This window comes from Siniperca chuatsi, linkage group LG3 (genome assembly GCF_020085105.1).
Source record: "Siniperca chuatsi isolate FFG_IHB_CAS linkage group LG3, ASM2008510v1, whole genome shotgun sequence".
Classification (NCBI taxonomy): domain Eukaryota; kingdom Metazoa; phylum Chordata; class Actinopteri; order Centrarchiformes; family Sinipercidae; genus Siniperca; species Siniperca chuatsi.
In genome coordinates, this window is record NC_058044.1 from 23,195,140 (window position 1) to 23,222,961 (window position 27,822).

Sequence of the window (27,822 nt, forward strand, 5' to 3'; positions counted from 1 at the left end):
TTAATTAAATTATTAATTGATATTTAAATAAAGCTATTAATTACGACCCATAAATCCTTGTGGAACCGTGATATTTGTCACTGCAGAGGCATAAAACAGGAGCAGGTCACTTCCTCACGGAAGTGGGTGTCATACAGTAGCTGTAACGTTTAGGATGGTTCTGAGTGAAAACCTCAGCCCTACAGTGATTGGAGGAGGATTGCTACTCTTCCTCCTCTGATTGGTCCACAGCATTGCCCTCGTTCGTGGGCCTCCATCCAATCACAACATCGCAAAGTTCTGCTGCGGAAGAGGGATGCAAAGGAGATGGCTGGACTTAGATAGCCCTGTGTTTGGGAATATCTTCACCATGGACCTTCTCCTGAGGAACGACGGGAGCAGAGGACGACTGCTTGTCCTTGCACTAGTGTTTGCGTGGTGTTTAGGGTCTGTGAGCTGTTTCGGACAGAGCCTAGACAGCGAGTTCACGTTTATGCTGCCAGCCGGAAGATCCGAGTGTTTCTTTCAAACAGCAGTAAAGAATGGTACGATGGAGGTTGAATATCAGGTAACTGTGTGTGTGGTCAGCAGATATAATCACTCAGTGTGTTCACATTTACATGCTATCAGTTACAGACTTGAAACAGCGATACAGGAACACCATGCTGATGGCTAACAGTTACTAACCGTTAACGCTATTCCTTTAGCTAGCTGACATGCTGGTAGTGTATTTGCATATTTATATGAGCCAGCATTAAACTGGAGCTGTGTAAGCACATGACAGCTGACATTCCTCCATTAACTTCATATTGTGGGAGTTAACGTGACTAATCTAATAACCACGTACTAGCTCACATTTTTCAGAAACGGCGATAAACTGGCAAAAATCCATAACGTCAAGTCAAACTTTATTGATCTTGCACCTTTTGTGCAATATAGAAATAAAACAAGTGCTTCCCGAAAGTGATTTCCGCAGGTGCTTCACTTAGAAAGATCAGTGATAACAAAATACTCATTTATACTAATAAATGAGGAAGTGAGATTGCTCATAGCAGCTCTTAATGAGTCACTATGTAAATAATAGGCTGAATCTGTGACAGGTTCAGATCCTGGAAGCCTCTGGTCATCCAGCAGGTTAAAGTCTTGAAGTGAGCTCCTGGTCCTTGCCCAGGGAACAACTAACAGACCAGTGTTGGTTGAACAAAGGGGCCTAGGAAGGACAAAACCCCATAACATGTCTGTTGTCTGGCATTTATTCAGGTTTTAGCTCTTCAAAGGTCAAGAGCAGAATCTTAAAGTCAGTTTTTTTTTTTACAGGATGCTCGCTCATCAGAATAAATTAACACATTGAGTGGTTTTGAACAGTTGTCCCAGAGCCACAGGAGCTCTGAGTGCACAGTGAAATATCCAGTCTAGTGCTGCAACAAACAATTATTTTCATTATCCATTAATCTGCAGACTATTTTCTCTTTTAATTTGGTCTGTAAAATGTCAGAGAATAGTGAAAAACGACCATCACAATGACCCAGAGCCCTACGTGACGTCTTGTTTGTTTTGACCAAAAAACAGGCCAAAACCCAAAGCTATTCAATTTACTATGACAGAGGTCTAAGAAAATGAGCAAATATTCACATTAGAGTTGCTGGAACTAGTGAATTTTGGGCATTTTTGCTTAAGACTTAAATCAGTTATCAATTGCTGATTAATTGATTGGCTAACATGTTCAGCTCTACTACTGTCCAAGCTGTGCAGCATTACAAAAATGTGACTTAAAAAAACTTATTTACACAGGAACACATCTTATAATAAAGTCAGCAGTGTGTTTGTTTAGTGGGAGAGTCTCAATCTAAGAGATGACAACATACTCTCCCTTGAAAGGCACATGTAATCTCTCTTGAAAATGTTTGACTTGTGGTTAAGACACACATCATGTAACTGCAAAGTTCCTGGTAGCATCCCAGCTGGGGACCTTTGCTGGCTGTCATACCCCTCTCTCTGTCCACATACAGTATTTCCTGTCTGTATCTCTACTGTCACTATCTATTAAAGGCAAATTGCTAAAAAATAATCTTCAATAAACAAAGAAAATGGTTTACTTCAGAATTTCATTTGTGAGCTTGTTGCTCAATGTGTGTATGTATTTGTGTGTGCACATCCAGGTGATAGCAGGGGCCGGTATGGATGTAGACTTCACCATCCTCTCTCCAGAAGGCATCCAGCTCATTATCGAGTCTCGGCGCTCTGACGGAGTCCACGTGTTAGTGCAACCCCACCCTGGCTTGAGTCCTTGATCATATTTCATTTCATATTACTGAAACAGCGTTATTGGACCTGTTTTATCTTTGACTTCATTTCCTGTCATTCCAGGGTGGAGCCTACGCAGGAGGGAGACTATCAAATCTGCTTTGACAACAGCTTCAGCCACTTCTCAGAAAAGATGGTGTTCTTTGAGATCATCATCGAAGGTCAAGGAGGAGATGTGGGTGGAGATGAAGAGTGGGCGGGATTAGAGGAGCCCGATGGAAGCCTTCTGGAGTACAAGCTGGAGGACATCCGGGTGAGATGCTTGTTTTGGGGTTTAGAAATTAATTCAAAAAAGGAAATCTAGTTCACTATGCAGCTGACCTCTTTAACAAACCCCTGTTGTTGGCGTAGATATGCTCAACCAATGTCTACAAAAACATCCAGGCAAGAAGAGAGGAGAGATAGTTGTAACAGGTTTGTTGTTTAGGTGCAACCCAGGTCAGATTCTGAACAAAGGCAAAAAACAATCATCTAGCTGACTGTTTTCAAGTTTTCTGTAATTAATAGTATTTTTGGTCCAGAGGCAAGTACTACAAGAGCAAGGACAGATCTAATCCTGAAAGAAGTTGTCTTCACGCTATTCATATTAAATCAATCTCTGAGCCCATCGCCTGTCGTCTGACAACGATTTAGCATTCATGTGCAGATTTCTGTTCATAGAGATTACCATACTTGCATTTCAAGTTGCTAATCGGACTGTAAACAATGACCGGCGCATGGAAGAGGAAGTCTTGGCCCAGATAGCCGTTATCTCTTAAACGGCTACACCGGAAGCCCCAAAACATTGACCGTTGCCCACAGAGGCTAAATCGTTGTCAGACCATAGCCGATTTAACATGAATAGCGTAAAGACAACTTTTTTCAGGATTCTATCTATCTATCTATCTATCTATCTATCTATCTATCTATCTATCTATCTATCTATCTATCTTGTAGTACTTGCCTCTGGACCAACATAATATTAATCATAGCTTGAAGACAATCTGCTAGATGATTGTTTTTTGCCTTTGTTTATGAACCGTTAAGCTTTCCTGATTATTTGGCTGTTCAAAGGATAGGGCTAGCATTATTTTTTTTTTTTTTTTTATAGTCAACAAATCCCATGAAAAGACCAAAACCAAAAATCAACTGATCCTACTAACATGTGTTGTCTGTGTAGCCAAAGCCTGATATATGTTTTTCCTCTGTGCCATAGAGCTCCGCTGTTAAAACTATTAAAACACATTAATGAGCCACAGTGTTGCTCTGGGTGACATCTTACGTACGTACTGTAGTTTATTTTGAGTCAATCCCACATACCCTGTCCCGCTGCTGGAAATACTCACTAAACATTTAACACAAAATCAAAACCAGCACAGAAAATAAACATGTCACACAAGTTGCAGCAGTCAGCCACTGTTATCACAGTCCTCAACAGAGGATGTGTTAACAAGGATTTAAATCTCTGTGTACTTTTAAAACTATCATGTCCATTATATTTGCTCTGATTCTTACTCCCACTTTCCCTCTCATTACAGCCACCACTTTTTTTAAAAATCCTAAAACTTTCCTCACCATTTCCTCAGGAGTCCATGGACTCTCTGCACAGGCGCTTGGAGCGCAGCCGGCAGATGCAGACGGTGTTGCGGGCTTTTGAGGCACGGGACCGAAACCTCCTGGACGACAACCTGTGGAGGGTCTCGTTCTGGTCATGTGCCAGTGTGCTGGTGATGCTGTGTGTGGCCCTTACCCAGGTAAATGGAGCACTGACATACCACACAGCACAATATGGTCATTAAACTGCTAAAGTTTGCTAAGTTTGGGGTCATCACATTTCTGGGGGTTTACAAGCTCAAGGACATCAGAGGAATTACTTCCTATTTTAATCTGTTACACAGTTTGAATCATATACCCAACATCATGCTATCTGTGTTTATTTCTCCATTCCCAGGTCTACACTGTCCGTAAACTGTTTGACGATAAGCGGAGGGTCTGCACATAGAGGGATTATTTTGCAGTGATAAAAGACAGCCTGGGAAGGAGAACAAGCCGACACAAGATGTTCAGATGGTTACCCATTCAGATTATGCCCCATTATTTTTAATTTTGTCAACATGAACACCAGCATTCACCATCAGTTTTAGTTGTTGTTTTTAGATCAGTTTGTGAGCAATAATTAAATATAATTAGATCATGAAGGGTAACCAGATGAGGAAGAGATTGAGGAACTTGAAATTATTTAATTTCGTGTAGTGCCTTTAATGTCAAATCTTACCATAAACCAATGAGGAAGTCTGTTTTGAAAGGCACTCCCCACACAGACAGAACAATAAATGTAGTATAACTGCCGTCCTACGTTTCTGAAACAGGTGAGAGGCTTTTGGAATTTTTCGTTAAAGGTGAAATTATCCTTACCGAAGGTTAAAGGTCGGTTATATGACGCAACTCAAAAACTGATCCACAGAACTACTAGTTTGCTGGTTTACAAGGGATAACAATGTGCAATAGTGTTGTTGGCGTATTTGTTCTTCCTGAAAGTTTAAGATCTTTCTGTAATATTAGTGATTTGTCCATCTGACCTGGTTTTTCCTTGGTTACAATCTTGTTGATGGTTAGCTTTTCTGAGATGTTACTGATTTCTTTTCATGTGCCCGTTGAAGTCCATGCTGACGTGTTGACAAATAAGAATGTAGAATAAGTAGGAGGGATGATTTCCAGTGTGATTGCCAATAATGTACATGTGTCAGTACTCTTGACAAATATGTAGTGTGTCAGTTCAAATATGTATCAGGAAACTTCAGTGTGAACATACTGATTGATTGTATGTTTGTATGTTTCTGGCTTTTGTTCTTGTTTCTTGTCTTTTAGATGATCATACTTGCTTTTCTTCAGATGTATGTTTGCGTCAACAGAATGTGACATTTATTTTTGTTTTTTTTTTTTTACTAAGAACAGACTTTCATTACATATTCTATAGAATAATTATAAATCAGGTTTTCATGGGGGTCATTGATTATTAATAAATGCATTTTTTACACAGAAAATACTTGGTTTGATGTGATATTATCTGACATTAAGTTGAAGCTGACATAAAGGTTAAATACTAAGTAATATTTGATCAGATACTTAATGAATCAACATGGATTAAGTGCACTTATTTGTAAGTAGTAGTATCTGAAAAACATTGAATTTTCTGAAATGACCAAATTGCTTAGTTTCTAAATTGAAGCATTTGTGCTTTATCATGTTTGTAAAGTGCCAAATGTGTTTGCCAGAGAAGAGCTTCTGAGTTAAATTTAAATGTATAGTTCATGGTATGCACAAACAGTTTGTTATGCGCATTATACAGTATCTATATAAGAAAAAATATATAGCAGGATTGTAAATTTCTTTATTCTTCAGTCTTGAAGGAGGACATTACAGTTTACTGTACTGTATGTGTGGACTATGCTTTTTGCCAAGTTTGTTTCAATATATAGTTTGTTGGTGTTTTAATTTGGCACAATTACTAGTTGACCATCCATCCTCAGGTTTGGCAGACATTTCAAGGGAGGAATTATGGGAAAAATTATTTCAGTAGTACTTACAAAGAGAAAAACATAATTGATCTACAGTATATATTAAATACTGTGTAAGCTTAATGGCATACTTGTATGTACAGACGTTATCAGTATTTTTGTATTATTTCATGTATTTGCAGTAAGATCATTTTTACATTGTGGACTGGGGCAAGACAAACACACACTGCCACAGGGTGTCAGCTTTGGTCCAGCCACAACCATATAACATAATTTACACCAATTATTTCTGCATCTTTCCCTTCCTTAAATGTCTAATAAAAAATAAAGCATCAAGAGTTTCAAAATTGCAGACAGGAAAGCTCTAGACAACAGCAACTCTTTGGTACACCTGAACTTCTAATGCCAAGTGCACCAGGCAGAGCAGACTCTACAGAGTGGTCGGAGTGGTCAACATCTGAGTTTCCTTCACCACTGGTTGGGACGAGAGGGGATTTGTGGAGGTCGCCTGTGTGAGAAGACCATGAAAAGATTTCCAGTCAGTTTGTGATCATAAGTGGTTCAGTAACACACAAAAGAGTGGGAGGCATACCTTTATTCATTCCTGCCCAGCTCTACGAACAGCCCGAAAGCAATGAGTAACACTATCTGTACTGTGCATTGCCATGGCAACCACGGTTACCACGGTAACCAACAGCTCCATCATACCTTATTGTATCGAAGGAAGGTCACGCTGGACTGCACACAGAAAAGTGAAACGTTCTTGTTCTGCACAGCTGTCTCCATTTGATTATCACGGAAGTCAAAGGGTCTTGACCTGACTCTGTTGTGTAATACTCACTGAGCTGTACACTCAATATTATACAGTGACAGGAAGTACACGTACTACATGTTTACTGTCTGTGCATGGAGACGGCACATCGAACAACAGATGCGACGAGATTAAAAAAAAAAAAAAAAAAAAAAGACAACCAAAGAAAGGCCTGGTGGTGCACGAGAATTTGAGATAAGAAATGTCTAACAGCGAGAATAAGCACCAGCCACCACGCTTTTTTTCTATGCCTTTATTTAGTCCATCATTTTATACACGTTCTGAAAGAGAGGCCCTTTTTCTTACATGATCTTTATTTCATTCTGGATTTTTAAGGTGATAAATAATTGCAAAATAATTTTTGCTCAAGGCACTTGGATACAAATTTGACCAAGGATAAGCAGTGTTGGGAGGTAACTGTCAGAGGCAAGGTCACTCTTACCTCAACTACACTGTACTTGAAAAACCTTGAAATAAAGTAATTAGCCAGAATATTGAAGCATATAAATTCCATTGCTCAGTGTAATTTTAATAAACTCATTTGAAGGCTGACTTTGAAAACAAAGAGAAAAAAACACTTGATCAAAAAGTGCTGCATACTTAATGAGGTGCTTAGTGTGTAAGATTACTGATAAAACGTTAGCGAGTATACAACTCAAAAGGACTTCTAGAAGTGTTTTCTTACCATTATATAATAGTTATGACTCATCTTGTTTTAAGAAACATTTCATTTCAAATGAAACGAGCAAAATTAAATTTGACTTGCTGGTTCATAACCTTTAAGTCAATAAAATCATCAAATTTATCCCTTTTCATAATACGAAATGCAGAAAACGTCATCATATACTTTGTTAAAAAAGCTACCTACACATAGTCAAAATTACATACATAATGCTTCTGAAATGCACAGACTGAAACAGCATCAGATTACCAATTACAATAGGACAATGTTTGTAGCTATAGGAATAAACATGAAAAAAAGACTATCTCTGCTCAAAATTAATATAAAAGTGTAAACAAAAAGAAAAGTGATTTTATGTGTGTGTGTTTCTAGTCAAGCAGGGAGGGCTCTGAAGGACGTATGACAGTGGGTCGGTTGGGGGCAGCCGGGGGTCTTCTGCTGCAGGAAGAGAGAGGAGGAGAATTGGGGGGGGGGGCATGCAAGGCAAAATATGATCAGATAGTCATGCACCAATGATTTCCAAACCACCAAAAGCCAGAACATATAGTACAACCCGTCACCAGCAGTCGCAATTGTCCCAGCAACATCCACCAGTACCAAAGCCACAAAAGGCATTAGATTATGTGTGTTTGTGTGTGTGTACGATTTTACCTGGGAATCCCAGGCGGCAGTGCGGGGGGCACGCGGGCCGGCCTGGAAGGCACAAGAGGCACAGCACCAGAGTTGGGATCGCCTGCGTAGGCCGTTTGGCCGGGGCCGGGGCCGGGGCGAAACGGCACGGGCGGTGCTCCAAATGCTGGTGAGGGGTTGAGAGGGGGTGGAGGACCTGGGGTGGGCCCCCTCACTGCTGGGGGTCGGCTGGGAGGGGGCGCTGTTGCTGAGGCAGCGCGGGACGCCGGTGGAGGACTGAGACAGAAAGACAGGATGTCCCCCATTTAAAATGATCTCATACCTTCAGTTCACTTATAAAAAGACTGTTAACATGAAAGAAAAAGATCTCTATGGATTATTAGTAATGGTATTATACAAATAAAGACCTGTAAGAACCAATTAAGCACATTTTTATATTTGGTAAATAGTTTATGGTGATGTCATACGTTATATATGTTTTAATAACATTATAGAAGTTCATTAAGAGGTTTTATGAATATGTTTGATTAGCGGAATATGCTAAAAATGTTTGATTCTAATTAGGATTATATGCTTAAATACAAGTACATATTATTTGAGTGGAGTTTGAGTACATATTATTATTTATATTTTATGTATTTGCATCAGGTGGCAGTACCCTGAAGCTGTTTAGGTGCGCATATGATGGTGATTAAGAGATAGAAGTCTGCTAGTTGTTGAGTGTGTAACAATGAATTCATAATCAAGTCAGTAAGGGACTGGTCTTAGATGTACTTTGGTCTGCATAAGATTCACCCTTTGTGACATTGTAATCTACAGAAAACATCCTTAAACGTTTTCCTCCATATTAGACTACATTCAAGTTTAAGTCAAAAGAATCACACGGAATATGAGTCAAAACTAAGAGAAAATTTGCAGTTATTTTGCAATAAAATACCCAAAACTAATGATATACATACTTTTTTATAGGGAATAAATGTCTATTTTGACACTCTGTATTGCCTGCTGATATAGTACAACACCATATTAAGAACCTTTCTTTTGCTTTGATACTTACATAAAAAAAAAAAAAATCTTTTTTATGTCAATAACAACAAAAGAGAACACTATTGCCAGGCACCATGACATCTATATTACAAACATGGTAATACCCACCTTGATACAGATCCCTTAGATTTGTTTCTTTTTGAATTGTGACCAGGATACAAACCAAGTGGGACATTGTACAGTTGAAAAATTAACATGTCAGTGCTCTCTGGTGGACAAACTATGTAATGGTGACACTGTTTCTAAATGACCCCAAATCTAGTTTGGCATGTCTGCACTGACATTTCTTGTTACTTAGGATATATTTGTGTTTATTCATGTTTGTTACCTTGGCTCCTTGGCCATCCAGGTGTCATCTACTGGTGGAGGCACTGGTGTAGAAACAGTGGTGGTGCTGATGTCTCCTATGAGAACCAGGGCCTCTTTCAGAGCATGATACATCCTCAGCACCTCATCTCTCCTCTGAGCCTGCTCTGCTGACTCCTCCATCAAACTGCCCTGGTCCCCCGCTGAGTACAGGTAGGCCAGCAGCTCAGAGTGGATGAAGTCCTTCGCCTGGAGATGGGAGAGGGAACAGAAAAGGAAGGGCGGTTAATACAGGAGAGAGTGACACATGTTACTGATAAATTACCTATTTTTCATTTACCATACTTCTCTAGATCTGAGAGTGTTTAAAGTTGAGTTTGACTAATGGGAAAAAAAACAGAAGACTTACACTGTTGATCATGAGGTGCATGATGGCCTTGGGCATGAGGTCTCTGATGGACTTGTTGACGATGCTGATATATGAGTCCACAAGGTTGCGGATGGTCTCCACCTGCCGCTCCAGCTGCGGGTCCATGGACACGGTGTCGCTAGGATTCATCGCATCTTCGCTCTCAGGCTGGAGGAGCCCGAGAAAGAGAAGGAGATGTGAGGGATGCAGAAGCAGAGATGTTTTGTTTGTGTGATCCGTTAATGTATTTTCTCCCTCCGATTGTTACTCTGAGCGATGGGTTCCTACACGAACACACTATTTTCTGCCAAAGTTAGACCAATTTTGGTTAGTTCACATGTGAGGAATCTGTTTTTGTGTTTTTGTCTGTGCGCTTCATACTGTTAGAAGAGGGCAGGGCTCTGTTGGAAAAATGTGATGTCGCATACTTCTGAGCACCAATCAGGATGCAGCAATATTTGAAAAAAAATCTTAAGACAGTTGGTGGGTTGTTTGGCCACTGTCAATCAAATCCAATCAAACCACACCCACACAGTCCTGATGATGCAGATTAGCTGAGTTGTGGAGCATAAAACTCTTTAAATTAAATAAATAATAAATAAAGATGTCTTTTTTAAACTTTGATTGTTTGCTTGATTGACTATTTACTGTTACAGAGAAATACTTAGGAGATGCTTTGACTGCACTTTTAACCTACAGTTGGAGGCACATCTGTTTGGAAACTCCAGAAATTGCTGGATGTAAAATGTTTAGTACATGACCTGAATACACTAGCATGGAAGGTAAACAGTGGATAGGTGTGGCCTGGATATTGGATCCCCAGTGTGCTTCCTGGACCAGCAGGGCAGTGAATTGAATGAGCAGTTGCGCACAATGTGGTTGTGGAACAGGGTATTGCTTAAAAAAAAAAAAAAAAAAGAGCATTTGTGCTCTGCAAAACAGATAAACAGATATTTAAAATGTGAATGCACTCTTGTGTACCTGGTCTTTCTCTGGGTAAACACCTGCTCTAAGGAACGAAGCCTTCCAGCTGTCGACATCCTCCTGAGTGTCACATGCCAGCTCAATCTGACGTAGGTCTTTATACACATTCCTGTAAGACACACACGTACACACACATTAACCAAAAATTAAAACAGAAAGAACACCTTAAATGTGATTGTTTAAGAAGATCATAGCATCCACACCTCTGTTCAGTATTGAAGATGGCAAAGACATGTTTGCTGGACATGAAGCCCTTCTCCACATCTCTCAGCTTCAGGTTGTCAAGAGGCAGCATGTACTTCTTCTCTTTCTCCTGATAAAAGAGCCAGTGATGTAATGATAAATATAAAAGAAATAATAAACCATCAACTCAGCAGAGCAACTTCAAGAGAGTTATTTTACTACCCTGTGACACATTATTACTACAGTTTTACTGTGGTGTTATTGTAATAACTCAGTAATTAATTTACCAGGTGCTGGAATTCTTGTCTTTGAAAATAAGCCCACTTCCTCTCTATCCCATAGAGAAAATGCGAGTAAACTATATATTTTCATGCATTTACTGTCCCGTAAGCAGCCTTACCTCCTCATCTTTGTACCAGGAGAGAGACTCAGCAGTCAGGACAAACCAGTAGTCCTTAGATCCTCCCTTCATGATACTGATGTTGATAGTGAGCCAGCCTCTGCGGATCACCTGCACACGAGAGTCCAACAGTTGACTAAACTACACACCCCACAAGAGGGGTAATGTGGATCTACAGCAAGCAAACACAATACTAAAAAAGAAAGAAAAATATAGACATACTGTGTGCAGAGAATTGGCAACAAAATACAACACAACAGTCATGGAAGTGCGGCATTGTTTCTATTCTTTATTAAAAAAAAAGAGCACAGTGCAGTCAGATCAACCCATACTGTATGAACTGTAAATACACAAATGATGTCAAAAGTCACCTTCTCTGTGTCCCTCTCTCTGCCAGACTGATGGACAAGACAAAGGGAGCAGACACACAGGGATAATAAGCGGACATATGCAACGCCCTAGACTGGGTGGTGTAACCATGAATATAGTATTGAGTTGGAGAGTCACCCTTAGCCCAAGCATTTTCTTCATAGACCACCATTATAACCAGGGCTGGTTTTAGGCATAGACGAGCTAGGCGGTTGCCATGGGGTGCCACCAGCTGGAGGGGCGCCAAATAGGAGGAAGAATTTTTTGTAATTTATTTCAGACACCCAATCTACTTTTACAAGTCGGTCCCACTCATGCCTATGCACACATTTTGTTGTTAAAGAAACAATTAATTGGTCGTACTGCAATATTCACCTGATTGCAGGCTGACCTCTATGGGAGCAGTTTACTGAGGGCTGAAGCTCAATGTCACATCATGAATTAAAACGGCTGGCTGTCTCTCACTTTGTGACCCATGCAGTTTATTTCACACCGCTGCGTAAGAATCAGAGACATGGATAACCAGATTGGCTACTTATGTTCCATCATATCCCACATGTGATCAAAACGAGGATAAAACTCATTGCCGGGACACTGTGCATGTGTGTGTGTGTGTGTGTGTGCGCAGGTGCACCCTCAACTCGAGTCATTAAGAAGTTAATGAGTGAAACAAAATATATAATATATTGATATATACCCTGAAATTAGAGGATTTCCAGAAATATGGAGTCAGTCCAGGCGTTTTTGATTAGTACAGTCTTGGTATCAGTTATAAAGCCAGATGTTTGCTTCTGGAATGACAAAAACAACCACTTTTACTCCATTAAAACACTGAACGTGTCACTAACAGTGGGTCAGCTGCTCAAAACAAATATGCTGCAGCCAGTAAATTAATGATATGACAGTGTGAGTTTCACAAACAGAGGATTTACAGGTAAAACACATCCCTAAACTGTTGAGGTTGAAGAGAGAGTTTGTCGAAATCCCGTCCAGACCCCCATCCAAAACAGATCCACACTGATATACTTCACAAAATATTATAGGAAACCATCAAAGGAAAGCTGTGATTCAGATAGTATTTTCTTAAAGCAGAGCCATCCAGCTGTCAAACATATCTAATTTATTTGCTTTACTAATTTAAATGCAGGCCTGTCATAGGTTGTTAAGTGTGTACTGTACCGGTGTAATGTGGATAAAATTTTAATTAAGATTGGATCATAACTCCTGGTCAGGACATCCAGAAGTGAAAGTCTGATCCTTGTTGAGTAGTCAAATACACCAATGGATATTGTTATATTAATTTCAGATACACTGAGCCCTGTGTATGCTATTCAATACAAAGAAGAGTGATTAGTTTGTATTTTTAGTATTTTTTTCCATATCAGCCATGCACCTATACAGGGTTGTCGCAAGAGAGTGTATCCACCCACCACCCCAACCCATCACCTTTGTGCATTTTTTCCACAGTTCTTTTAAAGTGAAAACCTAAAATGTTTGAATATGATTAAAACCAGGCGAAGACATAACAGAGACTAGTATGCATGTAAAGGTACTACTCGACAGACTTTATGGTGATGATGGCATGAGTCAGACCAGAAGGTGAGTTAAATTTTAAATAAAATATTATATAACTATTAGAATTGCCATACAATATTATAATAAAATCAGTCCCCTCAGTGGCGCCGGTGGACGCCTCGCCTAGGGCACCAACATGTCCAGAAATGACTGTAAAACTGTTGACAGGACACCTCAAACTGCAGACAAGGTTGATTATTACTCTTTGTACTGTGCATTCTTAAACCATAAAGACTTTTGGTATTTGTAAAACCTTCTCAGAGCCTAGAAAAACTCTTCTTGTGTGTGACATCATGCCAGTGCAAAGAACAAAAATTTGCCATTTGCTGAGAAACTTGGTACATGGTATCCAGTTCTCACGCTACATCCATAAGTGTAACTCTTTCACTTCCCTCTTCTTTATCAAGTAGCTTATAGTAGTAGTTGACTCCCCCACCCACCCGAAGAGGAAGTGACAAGTGGAGGTGTAGGGGGTACGGTACTTACAAGAATCAAGACGGGCACAGACAAGAGTATGTAAATGTGAAGCAACAAAGGGCAACAATGACAGGAGAGACGGGCTGAGACAACGAGAGAAAGAACAAGAAATAAAACAGCAGGAGAAAGCAGCTGCTAAGAAGCTACAGTGGTGTGAGGGTTTTACATGGGGTGTACAGGTGAGTTACCTGATTGGGCATGACTCTCTTCTTGGTGGTGTTAGCAGCAGTCCTTTGCTGGGCACTGCAGGAGAGACATTCAATAAAATAAACTCTGGTTTTAGATACAGCACATATTTAAAACAGGGCACAGAGGAAGAAAACAAATATAATCTGATCAAGGATGAAGGGTTATCCTAACCTAGGGCCACGACTAATGATTATTTTCATTATCTATTACTCTGCCCATTGTTTTCTTAGTTAATTTGGTCTAGAAAACTTCAGTAAATGCTGAAAAATGCCCATCACAGTTTCTTAAAACAAGTTACTTATTTTGTCCGATCAACAGTCTTAAACCCAAAGACATTCAATTCATTGTCACATATGACAAAGAAAAGCAGCAAATCCACACAAATGTGTGACTGGAACTAGGGAGTGTTGAAAAATGACTTAAATGATCTATTCTCATAATGGTTGACCATTACTTTTCTGTCCATCGTCATGAAGCGATTAATCGACTAATCATTTCAGCTCTACTATTAACACAACAAAAACCTCTTTAATAGTCACAGTAATATACAGAATGTTGTCTCGTATTATTCATTGCATTCATGTTCTTCTGTACCCAAAGTCACAGAGGCAGAATAGTAGTTACAAAAAAAGAATCTTTTTGTTGAGATTTTGTACGTGTGGATATCTATCTATAGAAAAAACTGTTCCTTGTAGGCTAACGAGTACAAACTATTAACTATTAACAATCAGCGTTTCAGGTATAGGAATAGTGGCAAAAATATATGTATGATTTTTTCAACTCTCAATATTGATATTAGTGTTAGGCCTCAAAAATCTAGTATTGGTCTGGCTGTAGTAATGGTACTTGCCTTTCTATAAATACTAAAAATGAAGAGAATAAGAAAAATAATAAAAAATTAGGCAGCACCTGATTATTTTCCTTATTGAATGATTTATCAGTTCATCTGCTGATTGTTTTTTTGATTCATTGCTTTGTTTACAAAATAATTGAAAATAGTGACAAAATATCCATTATTATGTCCCAGAGCCCAAGTTGACACATTCAAATTACTTGTTTTATACAGCCAACAGTCCACAACACAAAGATAGTCAATTTACCATCACATATGACAAAGAAAAGATGAAACCAACAAATCTTGAAAAATTAAATAATGATTAATAGAATTTCTGTCAATCAACTTATCGAAGACAGACCATCTCTGATCCTAATGAAACTCATCAATAAGTATCTGAAGTCTGTCTTACTTGGCAAATCCAATGAAGTCCTCATGGTTAGTATTGATGTAGGACAGCTCAATGTCAATCAACAGCAGCACCTGAGAGGCAAAACATTACATGTTATGTCCACAAAGAAGTGAAAATGTACAAATGTACAGGTAGGCTGCATCTTTCTCTCTCTCTCTCTCTTTTCACACACACACACACACACCTGGTCTTTGGTCTTGTTGTCTCTCTCTCTGATGTAGGTGGTGACGATTCTCTCAGTCTCTTCTCTGAGTCGAGGGTACGATCCCAGCTGTAGACGCACACACAGAAAACACACACACAAACACACATACGCTGCTGCAGGCACCGTGATTACAGGACACACACCTGTGTAGGCTTACACAACACTGTAAACACTGTGTATCCTCATGAGCAGCTACACCCAACCACTGACAGTGAATATACATTACAAACACAAACATGAGGCGAGACATTTGTCACATAAAGACTGAGGAGGCATGCACTAACGACTTCCATATCAGCTTGAGATTGAAGTGTAAGGAAACAGTGAATTCAAAATTTTAATTTGCATAAAATGATCTCAAGCTGATAACGAGTCTCAACAAATCAGGGAGGAATTAGGAAATGGGATCAGGTTAAAGTCCAGAAAAAGATGAAGATTGGGTAGGGTCTGGCAGAGTCTTGCGGGGGTTGCATAACTGTTATCAAAGGGTGTATCACAGGAAAAATACATACAAATCTCCCTTGACAAGACAGAGTGAAGAACAGCCATTTCTAAACAGCAAAATGTCTTAGTGTGAGAGTGGGGATTTGATTTGATAAGTGAGCTGGTAGGGGTCCAGGATCAGAACGGGAAAGGGGCTATTTTAGATTTGTATTTGTCATTAAAAAGGGAACCACAGAGTAAGGTGGGTGGGACGTGTGCTGTGAAGCCTTCAAGCAGTGGTGAGGGATAACAATCAACAACACTAGACAGTGAGTTAGTTCATTATATTTTTGTGATTTGTGTGATTATTGTAATTTCCTTTCTTGACTGCTCTCTATCACTCTTTGCTTGCATTTGCTCATGCCCTTCACTCTCTCCCCTTTCAGCCCTCTCTCTGTATTCATCCCTTTTGAATCTGTCTCTCCACTCTTCCTGTTTACCTTTTCAGTGCACTTCCTGATCAGCGTGACAAGCTCGGTGACGACCAGGTCAACACATTTCAGGCATGGGTCTTTCAGCTTAATGATCTGCTTTTTCACTATGGCCTCAAACGCCAAGTCTGGGGTGAATAGGCCTGTCCTGTGGTGAGGCATCAGGGGAGATGGAGGTTTAATGTCAGGTGAAGGAGGAGGCGGTGTAGCATGGGTCACGATGAGAAAAAAAAGGGAACGGTGGTAGGAAAATGAAGTTGGATGGAAAGTTTTAAAAAGCAAAAGAATGATGAAGATTGAAGAGTATGACAAAAGAAAAAAACAGGTATTTGGTTAGTTCTACTTTATGTACAGAACAGAAAACAAGCTGAAGGTTCTCAAAAGAGTTTGTTGTAATTTCAGCTTCCTCTTCATGTTTATGTTAAGAGGCAGCCTACAGCTGTTTATCCATGCTAGCAGCATGGCTATATGGTGATGTCAGTCTGTCCACCACTTTGGTCCAGACCGAAAAATGTTAACACCTTTGGGATGGATGCCATAAAATTTTGTACAGACATTCATCTTTCCCAGACGATGAATCCTAATCACTATGATGAACCCTTAAATTTCCTCTAGCACCACCTTCTGGTCAAAATTTCAACTTCTCCAATACTTTGGGTTTTAATGAAATACCTGCAAAACTAATGACATTCTCTTCAGCCTCATCTGTACTTTGTGTTCAGAGCTAATTAGCAAATGTTAGCATGCTAACATGCTAAACTAAGATAGTGAACACGATGAACATTTTACCTGCTAAACATCAAGATATTAGCATTGTCATTGTGAGAATGTTAGCATGCTGAAGTTTTTAGCTCGAAGCACCGCTGTGCCTAAGTTAAGCCTCACAGAGCCGCCGCTAGCATGGCTGTAGACTCTTAGGCCCAATCCCAATCTCCACCCTAAAGCCTAAACCCTGAACCCTCAAAGACTTAGTTGATGTTTGCTTCTATTACTGCTGTGAAATATCCACAGTCTCATAATCATCTTAATAAGCTACACTTAACTTGACAGTACTCATTATTGCGCTATTACTTATTACTTATATTATTACATTGTATTATACTGTACATACTTATCAACCTCGAAATCCACTTTGGTACTTACACTTATTTTAGTTTTTATACTTATATCCACTTGTACTTAATTTATCTTAACTGTATTATATTATATTTTGATTTGCTTAGTACTTCTATTCCTTCTATTCTCAAGTGTGCATTGAATGATAGTGAGCAGCTGTAACGAAAGAGTTTCCCCTCAGGGATCAATAAAGTATTTCTGATTCTGATTCTGTCACCTGGTAAGTGCTTGAGTGCGAGAGGCTGCAAGGGCCCCAACTGGTATAATGGGACAGCACTTTGCGATCACGTTACCTTGACGACGCCAAAACGCATTACATACAATTGTGGGTTTGGGAACTTTTCATTTTACGTTTTTTCTTTTCTTCAGGGCTAAGGCACTCACAGAATGCCTGATTTTGAACGTATTCCAGGCTCTTGGTTTACAGAGTGGAAGAGAGGTCATTTTCAAATAATTAGTTTACTCGTTTTTATCAAAAAAGCATCATACCCTTACATATAAACTTCTTTTTTCTTTTAGTTGCTGCTTCCATGGTTGTTTACCTTTTTTTAATGCCTCCAGGCTTCCCCTGGTAACGCCATGTTTAACGTCATAAAGGTATGAACTGTGGGTTATTCCCTCAGGCAAAGTCTGCAGAGATGCGGACTTAAGGAAAGTGTGCATAATGGGCTCAAAAAGTCTGCGAGAGAGCCTCATGCACTTGGTGATTTGACAGTGAGACAGCCCTAAGCCCACGTGAAATTTCCAGGAACACGCCTCAAAGTCTGTGAGTCTACGAGTGTGGAGATTGGGATTGGGCCATAGTCTTGTTTGAGCTGTATCTTAAATCCACGCCTGCAGCTTGTTTTGTAATGAACCTGTACAGGAACATGTAACAGCCCATCTGTTTCTGACCACACAGCCTCTCAGAGACACCACTCCCGTGCACTGCAGTACAGCCAGGACATTCAAATATATCCGCTGATGTCCATGCAGGACTGTATAAACTGAACCATTCCTTTGAATTTATCCACTCTATTTTTCAATCCAAGATGCTGAGATGACGCTCAAAAGCATGTGGCTGCTTTATATATATATATTAATATATATATATATATATATATATATATATATATATATATATATATATATATATATATATATATAAAAAATTTGGCACCAAAACGGCCCCTGGCAGCTCCAAAGTTGGCTGGTCTCTGTGGTGTGTACGTACAGGTGTGGCAGCCGGGCAGGAAACCATGCAGTGATACCTTATTAGTGCACTGTCTGACTGTGTTGATGAGCTCCTGGATGACCAGGTCGATGCATTTCAGACAGGGCTCTTTCAGCTTAATGATCTGCTTTTTCACTATGGCCTCAAACGCCAGGTCTGGGGTGAATAGGCCTGTCCTGAAGGACATACAGACAAGACAGACATGGAGACATGGAGCAGGAGAGGGGGGTAGATAGACACACAGGAAGAGTGTGAGACAGGCACATAGATGAAGGAAGACATGAGCAGACAGACACTGAGGAAGACCAAATGAGGAGTAGCGGAAGAAAAACTGGAAGAAGTGGAGTGGAAGACGAAACAAGCAGCCAGGAAGAAGACAGATAAAAAAAAAAAAAAAAACGACAGGCAGAAGAGCCAGCACATTTAATGGAGACGTGAAAAACAGGAGAGACACAGACACTTGACGACAGAAAAGACTGAAGGTCTTTAAAAAGCTGAAGAGACAAACAAACAGGGAAAAAGCTGGCAGACAGATAAGCTGACATAAAGATAGTGAAGGCAAATGGGTGCTACATGTGATGTGCCATTTGCAGGCCGTCTCAACTTGCCTGACTCCATGGATGTTCTTGATGGCATAACTGATCTCTTTCCTCAGCTCCTTCTCATCAAACTCCATCTAAGACAAAAAAAGCTTAGATTTTATTTTTCTATTCAAGAAAGGACCCTACTTCTTATTGCCAAGCATATACTGACACACAGACAAACACGAGGTCAGATGAGTCTGTGGGTTTATGCGCCCTTTCTTAGTATTAAATTTATGAGAGCTTAGGCAACAGTATGACATCAGTATTTATAAAGTTTGCTACATGAGGACTGTAAATACACTCACCGCACACATTATTAAGTTAACTATGAAAGCTTGAGCCACTTGGAAAAACAATGCTTCTGTTAACAGGAAAACAAAAGAGAGCAATTCCTTTTGAAATGATAATAATATGTGACCTAAAATGTGGCTAATGAAATCTATAAAACATATCGATAATAATAATGATGAAATTAGAAATAACACTGGTCACCTTCACCAGCTCAAAGGAAAGCGCTCATGAAAGATGCGGTTGATCTTCGCTCCACCAGACAAGTTGGAGGTGTCCACCTGATCCCCAGACCCCTCGATGCACTTCTCAAAGTCCACGCCAAACTGCTGCACCATCCTGCAGGTTGTTCGCAGTATACCGGAAATGTTTTAACGTCTTGAACAAATGTATATTTGTGTGTCTGTGTGTGTGTGTGTATGTACTGACTGGAGTAAGGCCTTGGTCTTGCGTGTGGGGTCGTCAGGGCGGAAGTTCTTGTACTCCTCCACCTCCTTCTCCAGTGATAACAGCTGGCTTTGCAGCTTACTGCGTAACCCTGGCAACGTGTCACGGATGTGGTTGGTAAGTTGCTGGAAAAAAATGAAAGGTTAAAAATCCATTCTGGTTTTGGATTTTAAGTTAAAACATATGCACTCACTTATTTATTAATTAATGTAATTAAGTTCAGTGCAGCAAATCGCCACATAACAGACATCATGTTGAGGCACAAATGAAAAGATACCAGAGAAAATATTTATAGAATTAGTCCCAAAATTAAGCTTAAACTTTACATAAAATAGATGTAATAGACTTAAAGTGTGTGTGTGTGTGTGTGTGTGTGTGTGTGTGTGTGTGTATGATCAGGTGTGTCTCTCTCACCTGATTGAGCGTCTTCTGCAGGTGTGCTGTGCCCATGCGCTCTGCAATGTGTCTATAAGCAGGGTGGGACAGGAAGAACTTCCTCTCAGCAGCCAAAGCAGCACGGATGTCTTTCTTCCCATCGATGTCCTTTTGACTGCGGTTCACCACCCCGATGTACCCTAACGAAAAATACAGACAAGGCACCCAAAGAATTTTTTTATGTTCAAACAGTAGAATGTTTTTAACCCCTTTCCTGAAATCCAAATTTGTTTCACTTGTACAAGAATGTATTAAGACTACAGACTGCATAGGATTTGTAACCAAATGTTAACTTGTCTCGTTACTTTCTAAAATCAAAGAACTAGGTATATAAAGGACTACAATTCCTACACTGTTAATCCAGGGCTTAATCCAGGGCTGCCAATTTTATCAGTTCTGTTTATGATAAGGCATTACCTTATGACATTACCCACCGCAGGGGTCGGGGTCATCACTCCTCAACCCTCAGGAATTTTGTTTAAAAGGTTCAGCAGCCATATTTTAAAACATGTATAGATGAAAAGACAAGTCAATAATCATGTTCTATGATGAATGAGTATGGTTGATCAGCATACTTGCCAAACTCCAGACATCATAGCCTAAATCAGGAGACCAAACTGAACCAGGGTATCTGGGGATCTTCCACATGAAATTGTTAATTTCAGAGACAGTTTTCCTGCATTCTAGTGAATTTATCGAGTAATTTTGTTGCTGAAATGTCTGGAGGACAGGGGGGCATTGAGACTCAGGAGAATGTGGAGGGTTGGCAAGTAGCTACATCTACAAATGGTAACATTGTATGAAAAGTAAATGAAGGAGAAAAACACAACGCTAAAGACCGTGGAGCAGGATAATTTTGTCCAGAAATCAAAACAAACTAGATTTTAATGAACTAGAAAGCCAGCCTAGAAATAGAAGACAAGGAAAGAGCTGAACTATTTTGTTTGGATTTATCATATTTTTCTTATTGATTATGTCAGAGGTGCTTTCACACATAACCACTTCACAAACAGCAGTTTCCCCTTAGATATCAGGACTCTGAACTCCTCCCTGTAGACCCCTCCTCACATACTACTCTCATGCATTACCATGACCCTACTGTATGGTAGTGTGTACTATGTTTCTGTGATAATATGTGGATTGTCTGCTGTCCATTTATGTGCTTGTGCTGCAGAGTATAACATAATGTACCAAAATCATATTCCACCTGTGTTGGTCATGTGGCTAATAATCTATCTCTCCTGATAAGACTACAAAGGCAATTCATCTTCTGACACCTTACCAGCTAAATTATGCTAAGACAAAGGTGGTTTTTAATTTTGGAGCAGTGTGTGTGTGCACCTTTGTCTAATAAAACTGTGCGCTTTGGGCTCTGGAAAAAAATCCTGATGTTCAGACTTTGTCCTGTTTGCAGAGAAAGCCTATGAGAGGAGAGGGTGCAATGCTGCCAGAGAAGCCGCTGACTGACATTACTCTGAACAGCATGCATGGGAGTACAATTACAATATAATAGATTTGTTAATATTTCTTGCTTTCCCCCTGATGGTCTGAATAACTCGCTGTGCTGCTCTGTCTTGTCTGTCCGAGCGCTGTCCTCTTTTCGTACTGTTATCAATTAGCCTATAAATTTGTTTTTCTCTGCGTGAAAAATTTGGGCGTGTGGCATGAGAGCATGTGAAAAGTGTCAATTGTGTGAGTCGTACGGTCAATGCATGAGACTTGGCAGCTCTGGTTAATCTGTCAATCTCAAATTAAAGCTGAATGTCACTTTAATGTCATTTTTTCATTTCCAATCCAATGGCCAGGAGTACAGAACCAACACAACTGTCCTAATGCTTTCTGACTGCATTGCATTTGTGTGTGTGTGTGTGTGTGTGTGTGTGTGTGTGTGTGGTTCTACCTCTGCGAAGTGGCAGTAGTTTGTTTTCCAGGATGTCTCGTGCATCTGTCCCCTCGTCCATCAGGTCCAGCTTTGTGATCACACCAATGGTCCGCAGCCCTGAAGACGAAGGTGTCACGATTATATCAGTAATGTTCTAATGTTCACATATGGAAAAGGATTTGTAGGATTTATAGGAATAATTTAATTACATTATTTAACTATTTATTTAGTTACATTTGAATAGCCCACAGTGGAACAGTGTGCTAAGCAGTCTTTTTGTAGTGTCAAAAACTTGTAGCATCTGTTACAAACTTACATACAGTACACCCTGCTTAAAAGATAGAAACACTACGAGTCTATGTCTGCAGCCATGCTAGCAGCTTTGTGAGGCTGTACTAAATGAACTAAAACATCAGCATGCTAACATGCTCACAATGAAAATGCTAAGATGCAGATGTTAAGCAGGTACAATGTTTACAATGTTAACCATCTTATTTACCATCTTGTTCACCATCTTACTTTAGCGTGTTATCATGCTAACAGTTGCTAATTAGCACTCAACGCAAAGTACAGCTGAGACTGGTTGAGAATGTCATTAGTTTTGCAGGTATTTGGTCATAAACAAAAGTGTTGGACAGATGAAAAGTTAAGGGATTACCAAAGCTATTACAATTCATCCTGAGACGGACTTAACTGCCGTTAGTGTGGCTAACAAGAGTGCTTATATAGCAGCAACTGAATAAGTAAAAAATTTCTTAAGGGTAGAAACTTAGGGTAGACCTAATGAACTTTCTGTTCACAAAGTATGACGTGATCATTTGGTAAAACTGCTGCAGACACACAGTATGTAGTAATTAAATGGTTAATAACATCTTCTGGATTGAATGAAAGAAGGCCAAAGGTGGAGATGATAAAATTTAATTATATCTCTACTAATCTTATTCAGTACATCTATACTGCCAGGAAGTCTTTTAATAATGTAACTGTTAATTATTCTGACGAGCCGGCTCCAGCACTGAGGCAAAGATTAATAGAAAGAAGAAGAGTGATAATGGCTGCGAGGTACAGAAAAGAGTAATTAGCCTTGTTCTAAATTAGAGCAAAAAATGGTTACATTTAGAGAAATATCCAGAGAAAAGGTAGCAAAAGACATAAAGATTAACATCTTATCCTACACACAAACACATGCTTTCCTCATGGTCTCACAAGGTCCCCTTACCCTGAGGGTCCACCTCCTTGGAAATCTTGAGTGCATCAGAGTTGGCCAGGTCAGTGTTGGCCGGGGTGACGGCCAGGACCAAACAGCTCTCCTTGGTGATGAACTGCAACAGCATGTCCCTGATCTGGTGCTCAATGTCCTGAGGCTGGTCTCCCACGGCCACTTTGGTCATCCCTGGCAGGTCGATCAGGGTCAGGTTCAGCACTGAGAGAGGACAGCGGGAAAGAAGGAATCAGTCAGACGGAGGCTAAAAACGTGCAGCTAGAAGGCTGAGTGTGTGTGTGTGTGTGTGTGTGTGTGTGTGTGTGTGTGTGTACCATTAGGGGAGTAGACACGGAGGTTGATGGGGATGGGGGAGATGCCCTTGTTGGATCCGGTGAGCCGGTCAGTCTCCGCTTCAATCTCCAAGACGGACCTCGTCAAAGTCCACAAACTTACGTCCCTTACAGTGCAGGAACTCTGCATACTCTACATGGAGACAATGAGAGATTTAGACAGGAGGGAGGGCGATGGATTGATGGGAGATGAATATAGAAACAAATACGATAAGATAGGGGACAGAAAGGGGAAGATGGCACACAGAGGGACATGTACATTTACATGTCTGTAAGTTGTGCTGACGATCGTCCCGTGACCGAAACATTCACTTTCATTTTTTTCACATTTTGTTAGCTTTTGCACATGGAATAAATTCTACTAATTTTACTAATTCATATTAATTTTCTATTAAATAGGACTGTTCATTTTGGCTACACCTGACTCTATTTCTTGAAAAGCCTGGATTTAAGAGTGCTTTCCCAACTGCTTGACTGATGCATACAACTTGCCTGCTTTACTGTTGACCAGCTGGAGGATGAGAGGACGACGGGTGACGATGCCGGATCCTCTGGGCAAAAAGTCCCTGAGAAAGAGACCGACATGAAGTTTAATACACGCACACACAAATTAGGGACAAGGATATTGACAAATGGCCGTTTGACAGACGTGTTACCACGATATGTCAAATCAAGTGTTAAAAGAAAAACAAGAGAAATTTAAAGCACTCTCATTAATCCCAGATGAAATACGAACTGGAAGGAAAAAAAAGCATTCTGATGTCAAAATACTGAATATGTGTCAGCTTCTGCCAAAATAAGAGTACAAGCACTAAAATGAATCCCTAGTGCCTGTGCATGTACATGTGTGCATTGTTGATGCCAGGCAAAGACTGACTTACAACCCTATTCATTATAAATAGTGCAAATACAAAGAAACATGTCTCTCTGTTTCCCCCTCTAGTTACATACACATTCATCAGAATGGAAACTCCTGTTCAATCGAATTGCGATCATGTCCAGGTCACTGACTACACATCTCTCCAGGCTACGAGAATATGTCTGTGTCTGTCTGTCTGTCTGTCTGTCTGTCTTTCTGTGTGTTTGCCAGGTCAGCAGCAAAGACTGAGTTGAGTTTCAGCATAGGGTAAGCAGGCTGTACACACACATGCACAGTAAAACACACACACATTTGAAGACACACACACACACACACACACACACACACACACACACACACACACCCTGTGCCTGTTGTCCACTGCTGACAGAGCAGTCAGGATGTTACACAACAGTGATTCCCATCCTCTTTCCTCATCCCCAGTCACTTATGAAAGCACAGCATGAATAATACGATTACCAACAAGACAGTTCATCAATGAAATCATTGCTTCTCTTATCCAGTAAACAGCCAACTGGTTACTGGTAACTATTTAAATATTTTTGGTTGTTTACATAATATAGATTGGTCAGTCGTAAGTTTGGACTCTGGTAACATGCGATGGGCTCTTCTTGTTAATTTTTTTCACACTTAATTGTCTAGATCAGTGGTTCCCAACTAGAGCTGAAAGAACTGGTCAATTAATCAATTAGCTGATTGACAGAAAATTCATCTGCAACAATTCAGAGTATTGATTCATTGTTTCAGTCATTTAAATCCAGCAAAAAGCCAAATATTTTCTGTTTTCAGCTTGTATGTGAGGAATTTCATGCTTTTCTCTGTTTTCTAACATTTTAAATTGAATATCTGTTCATTTTGGACTGTTGGTCAGACAAAACAAGACATTTGAAGGCGTCATCTTGGTTCTCTCAGAACTAGTGATGGACATTTTTCACAGTTTTTTGACTTTTCAAACAAACACTAAACAATTAATCAGTTAATCAAAAGAAATAATCGACAGATTTATCAATACTGAAAAGAATCATTAGTTGCAACTCTATTCCCAACCTTTCTAGCTTTTGACCCTTTGAAATGAAGCAGTGACTACTTGCAACCCCTTGTCACAGCTTGCATATGAGCACAAAAGAGTGCTTTCCCCCTCAGAACAACACAGATTGTTATACTTGAATAATTGTTACAGGCCTGAAGAGGGAAAAACCATGCAATATTTCACACACAAAAGAAAATATTATAGAAAAATCCAAAAACTGAAATTTGTGATGTTTTTTTTTATCATTTTGTGACCCTCAGATTACCCTTGTTCCCCATTAGAGGGGCCCCTACCCCCAGGTTGGGAACCACTGGTCTATACGATTAAGTGGAAAAACAATAAACAGATTGATCAAGAATTAAAATAACTGTTAGTTGCTGCCATGATGGACTAAAAACTGCTCCAACTAACTAAAAATGAATAAATAAACTGATCTCACAAGCCAGTGTTACACCTCTGTGTCAGTAGGCTAATTAACAAACATGAAAACAGCTAAGTACCCTTCTGTGGGTATCTGGTACCCAGTGTGTCATATACAAATGACAGTGCAGCTGGTGACATCACTGATGACCCTGGCACACACACATCAATGGCCCTACTGTCTCCCTCAGCCACTGCTAGGAACTCGAAGACAAAAGGCAACAGGAAAATAAGGAGACGTGGCTGCCTAATCAACATTCCCTATCTCTTGGACAACAAGTGAAATCTTTCTGACATGTAGAGGAGTAAAGTGTTCCCTTTTCTGGGCACCTTCACTTGGAGATAAAAACTCAAAGCGCTACGGCTATCTTCAGTAGATTAGGCCTCTACTGCAGCAGCACAGCTGTGTCTTCTTCCCTTTCCCTTTCCTCATGAATAGATTTTCTCCCAAGGCTTGTGTTACTGTGTTTTTAACTGCAAAACAAACTGGCGGAGTGACTATTTTCTACATTGTTATAAACTGAGCAGAGTGATCCTAACATATGGTATTGATGAAGCAGTTGGTTTGCTGCTATTTGTCATCAAACAACTGCTCATTCAAATTCCTTCAAACTCATTCATCAACCTCACAAAGAAATTCAGCAGTGCGGGCGTGCTGGGAGCGCAGACTACTTTAATTTTTACTGTCAGAGAATAACTCTCCAATAATTTATCTATCTGACAATTATCTCATCCAACCTGCCAACCACCTTTTAATACCTCACAGTTGAAAGTAAAACATTGACCTGAGCTATGCAATGTGAGGCCTATAAAGATGCATTTACAACCCTTGAGGCAAGCAGTCTCAAGGAAAAACAGCCTTTGTAAAATGTTTGACAGAATGGGCCTAAAATGAAGCACTGGCTGCACGGATCAGAGTTCATATTCCTGCTGAGAAAGTTAAACATTTCACTGTATAGATTTAGGATGTGGACCTCTAGACTAAAGTCACTTTTAAACACATTTTTAAACACACACAACTTCCCCTCAGTTTCTGTCTCTCAATAAACAGCTGTTTTCTTGCGTAAAATGCGTAATTATGGGTCGTGAATAGCTCAGCTCCAAAATGGAAAGAATCCGTTGGGGGAAAAAATACGTTAGGAACTGGGAGGCACTGACACACAGAGCGCGTAAACAAGTGCTTAGCTGGCGACTTTTACGCAAAAGCTCGGCGTAGTTTGTCTTGAAGAACAGCAACAGTCACAAACTACAGTCAAAAACACATTCACAATGTCAGATTAATCCAAGACTACATATAAACAGTACAACCTCCCGACAAAATTCTCCAAAACGGAGCTCTTCCCTGCGCTCTGGCCGCCGACGACCGCTATCTGCGGCAGGTCCAAGTTGCAGGTCTGGCCGATGGAGCTGAAGGCGTCCTGGAGCTTGTTGATGAGGGGAATGAGGTCTTCCATTCCCCGGTTACCCATAGCGGCACCTCGGTCAGCCCAACGGGCTCTATCCTGCTCTTCTCCCCCGTCAAATAAGAGCCAAAGGGTGGCTCTTCCAGCAAACCAAAAGTTCCCAGATGGCAAACGGCAGTCTGTCACAGTTTCTGTGAGTTTATTTCATTACAACACAAAGCCGTTAGAGCCGACTGCGGTCAGAGAACTGGATGATTGCATGATAAAAGTAGCCACATTAAACCGAAAACTTCTGTCATCATCCGGTCAGGCGACACCCAGCCTCCGCCGGAGCTCGAGGCTCCGCCCGAGCGTCACTTTCC

General features: G+C 40.2%; 2 protein-coding genes across 2 annotated transcripts; one reads left to right on the top strand and one right to left on the bottom strand.

The window, feature by feature from the left end:
* Positions 1 to 229: 229 nt before the first annotated feature.
* tmed1b (transmembrane p24 trafficking protein 1b) lies at positions 230 to 6,136 on the top strand. Its single transcript, XM_044188928.1, has 5 exons — positions 230 to 547; positions 2,139 to 2,236; positions 2,347 to 2,536; positions 3,849 to 4,016; positions 4,214 to 6,136. The coding sequence occupies exons 1-5, from the start codon at positions 296 to 298 to the stop codon at positions 4,262 to 4,264; spliced, it is 759 nt and encodes a 252-aa protein (XP_044044863.1). The 5' UTR covers positions 230 to 295; the 3' UTR covers positions 4,265 to 6,136.
* A 748-nt stretch (positions 6,137 to 6,884) lies between these two features.
* LOC122872871 (dynamin-2-like) lies at positions 6,885 to 27,789 on the bottom strand. The gene is given in 22 exon segments (XM_044188927.1): positions 6,885 to 7,711; positions 7,925 to 8,179; positions 9,279 to 9,505; positions 9,666 to 9,833; positions 10,647 to 10,758; positions 10,853 to 10,962; positions 11,233 to 11,343; positions 13,842 to 13,896; positions 15,090 to 15,160; positions 15,274 to 15,360; positions 18,575 to 18,713; positions 19,146 to 19,213; positions 19,614 to 19,627; positions 19,630 to 19,748; positions 19,839 to 19,981; positions 20,271 to 20,431; positions 22,192 to 22,290; positions 23,393 to 23,596; positions 23,710 to 23,800; positions 23,802 to 23,860; positions 24,220 to 24,293; positions 27,366 to 27,789. Coding segments are annotated over 22 exon segments (2,598 nt in total). The 5' UTR covers positions 27,527 to 27,789; the 3' UTR covers positions 6,885 to 7,641.
* Between the last annotated feature and the right edge of the window lie 33 nt (positions 27,790 to 27,822).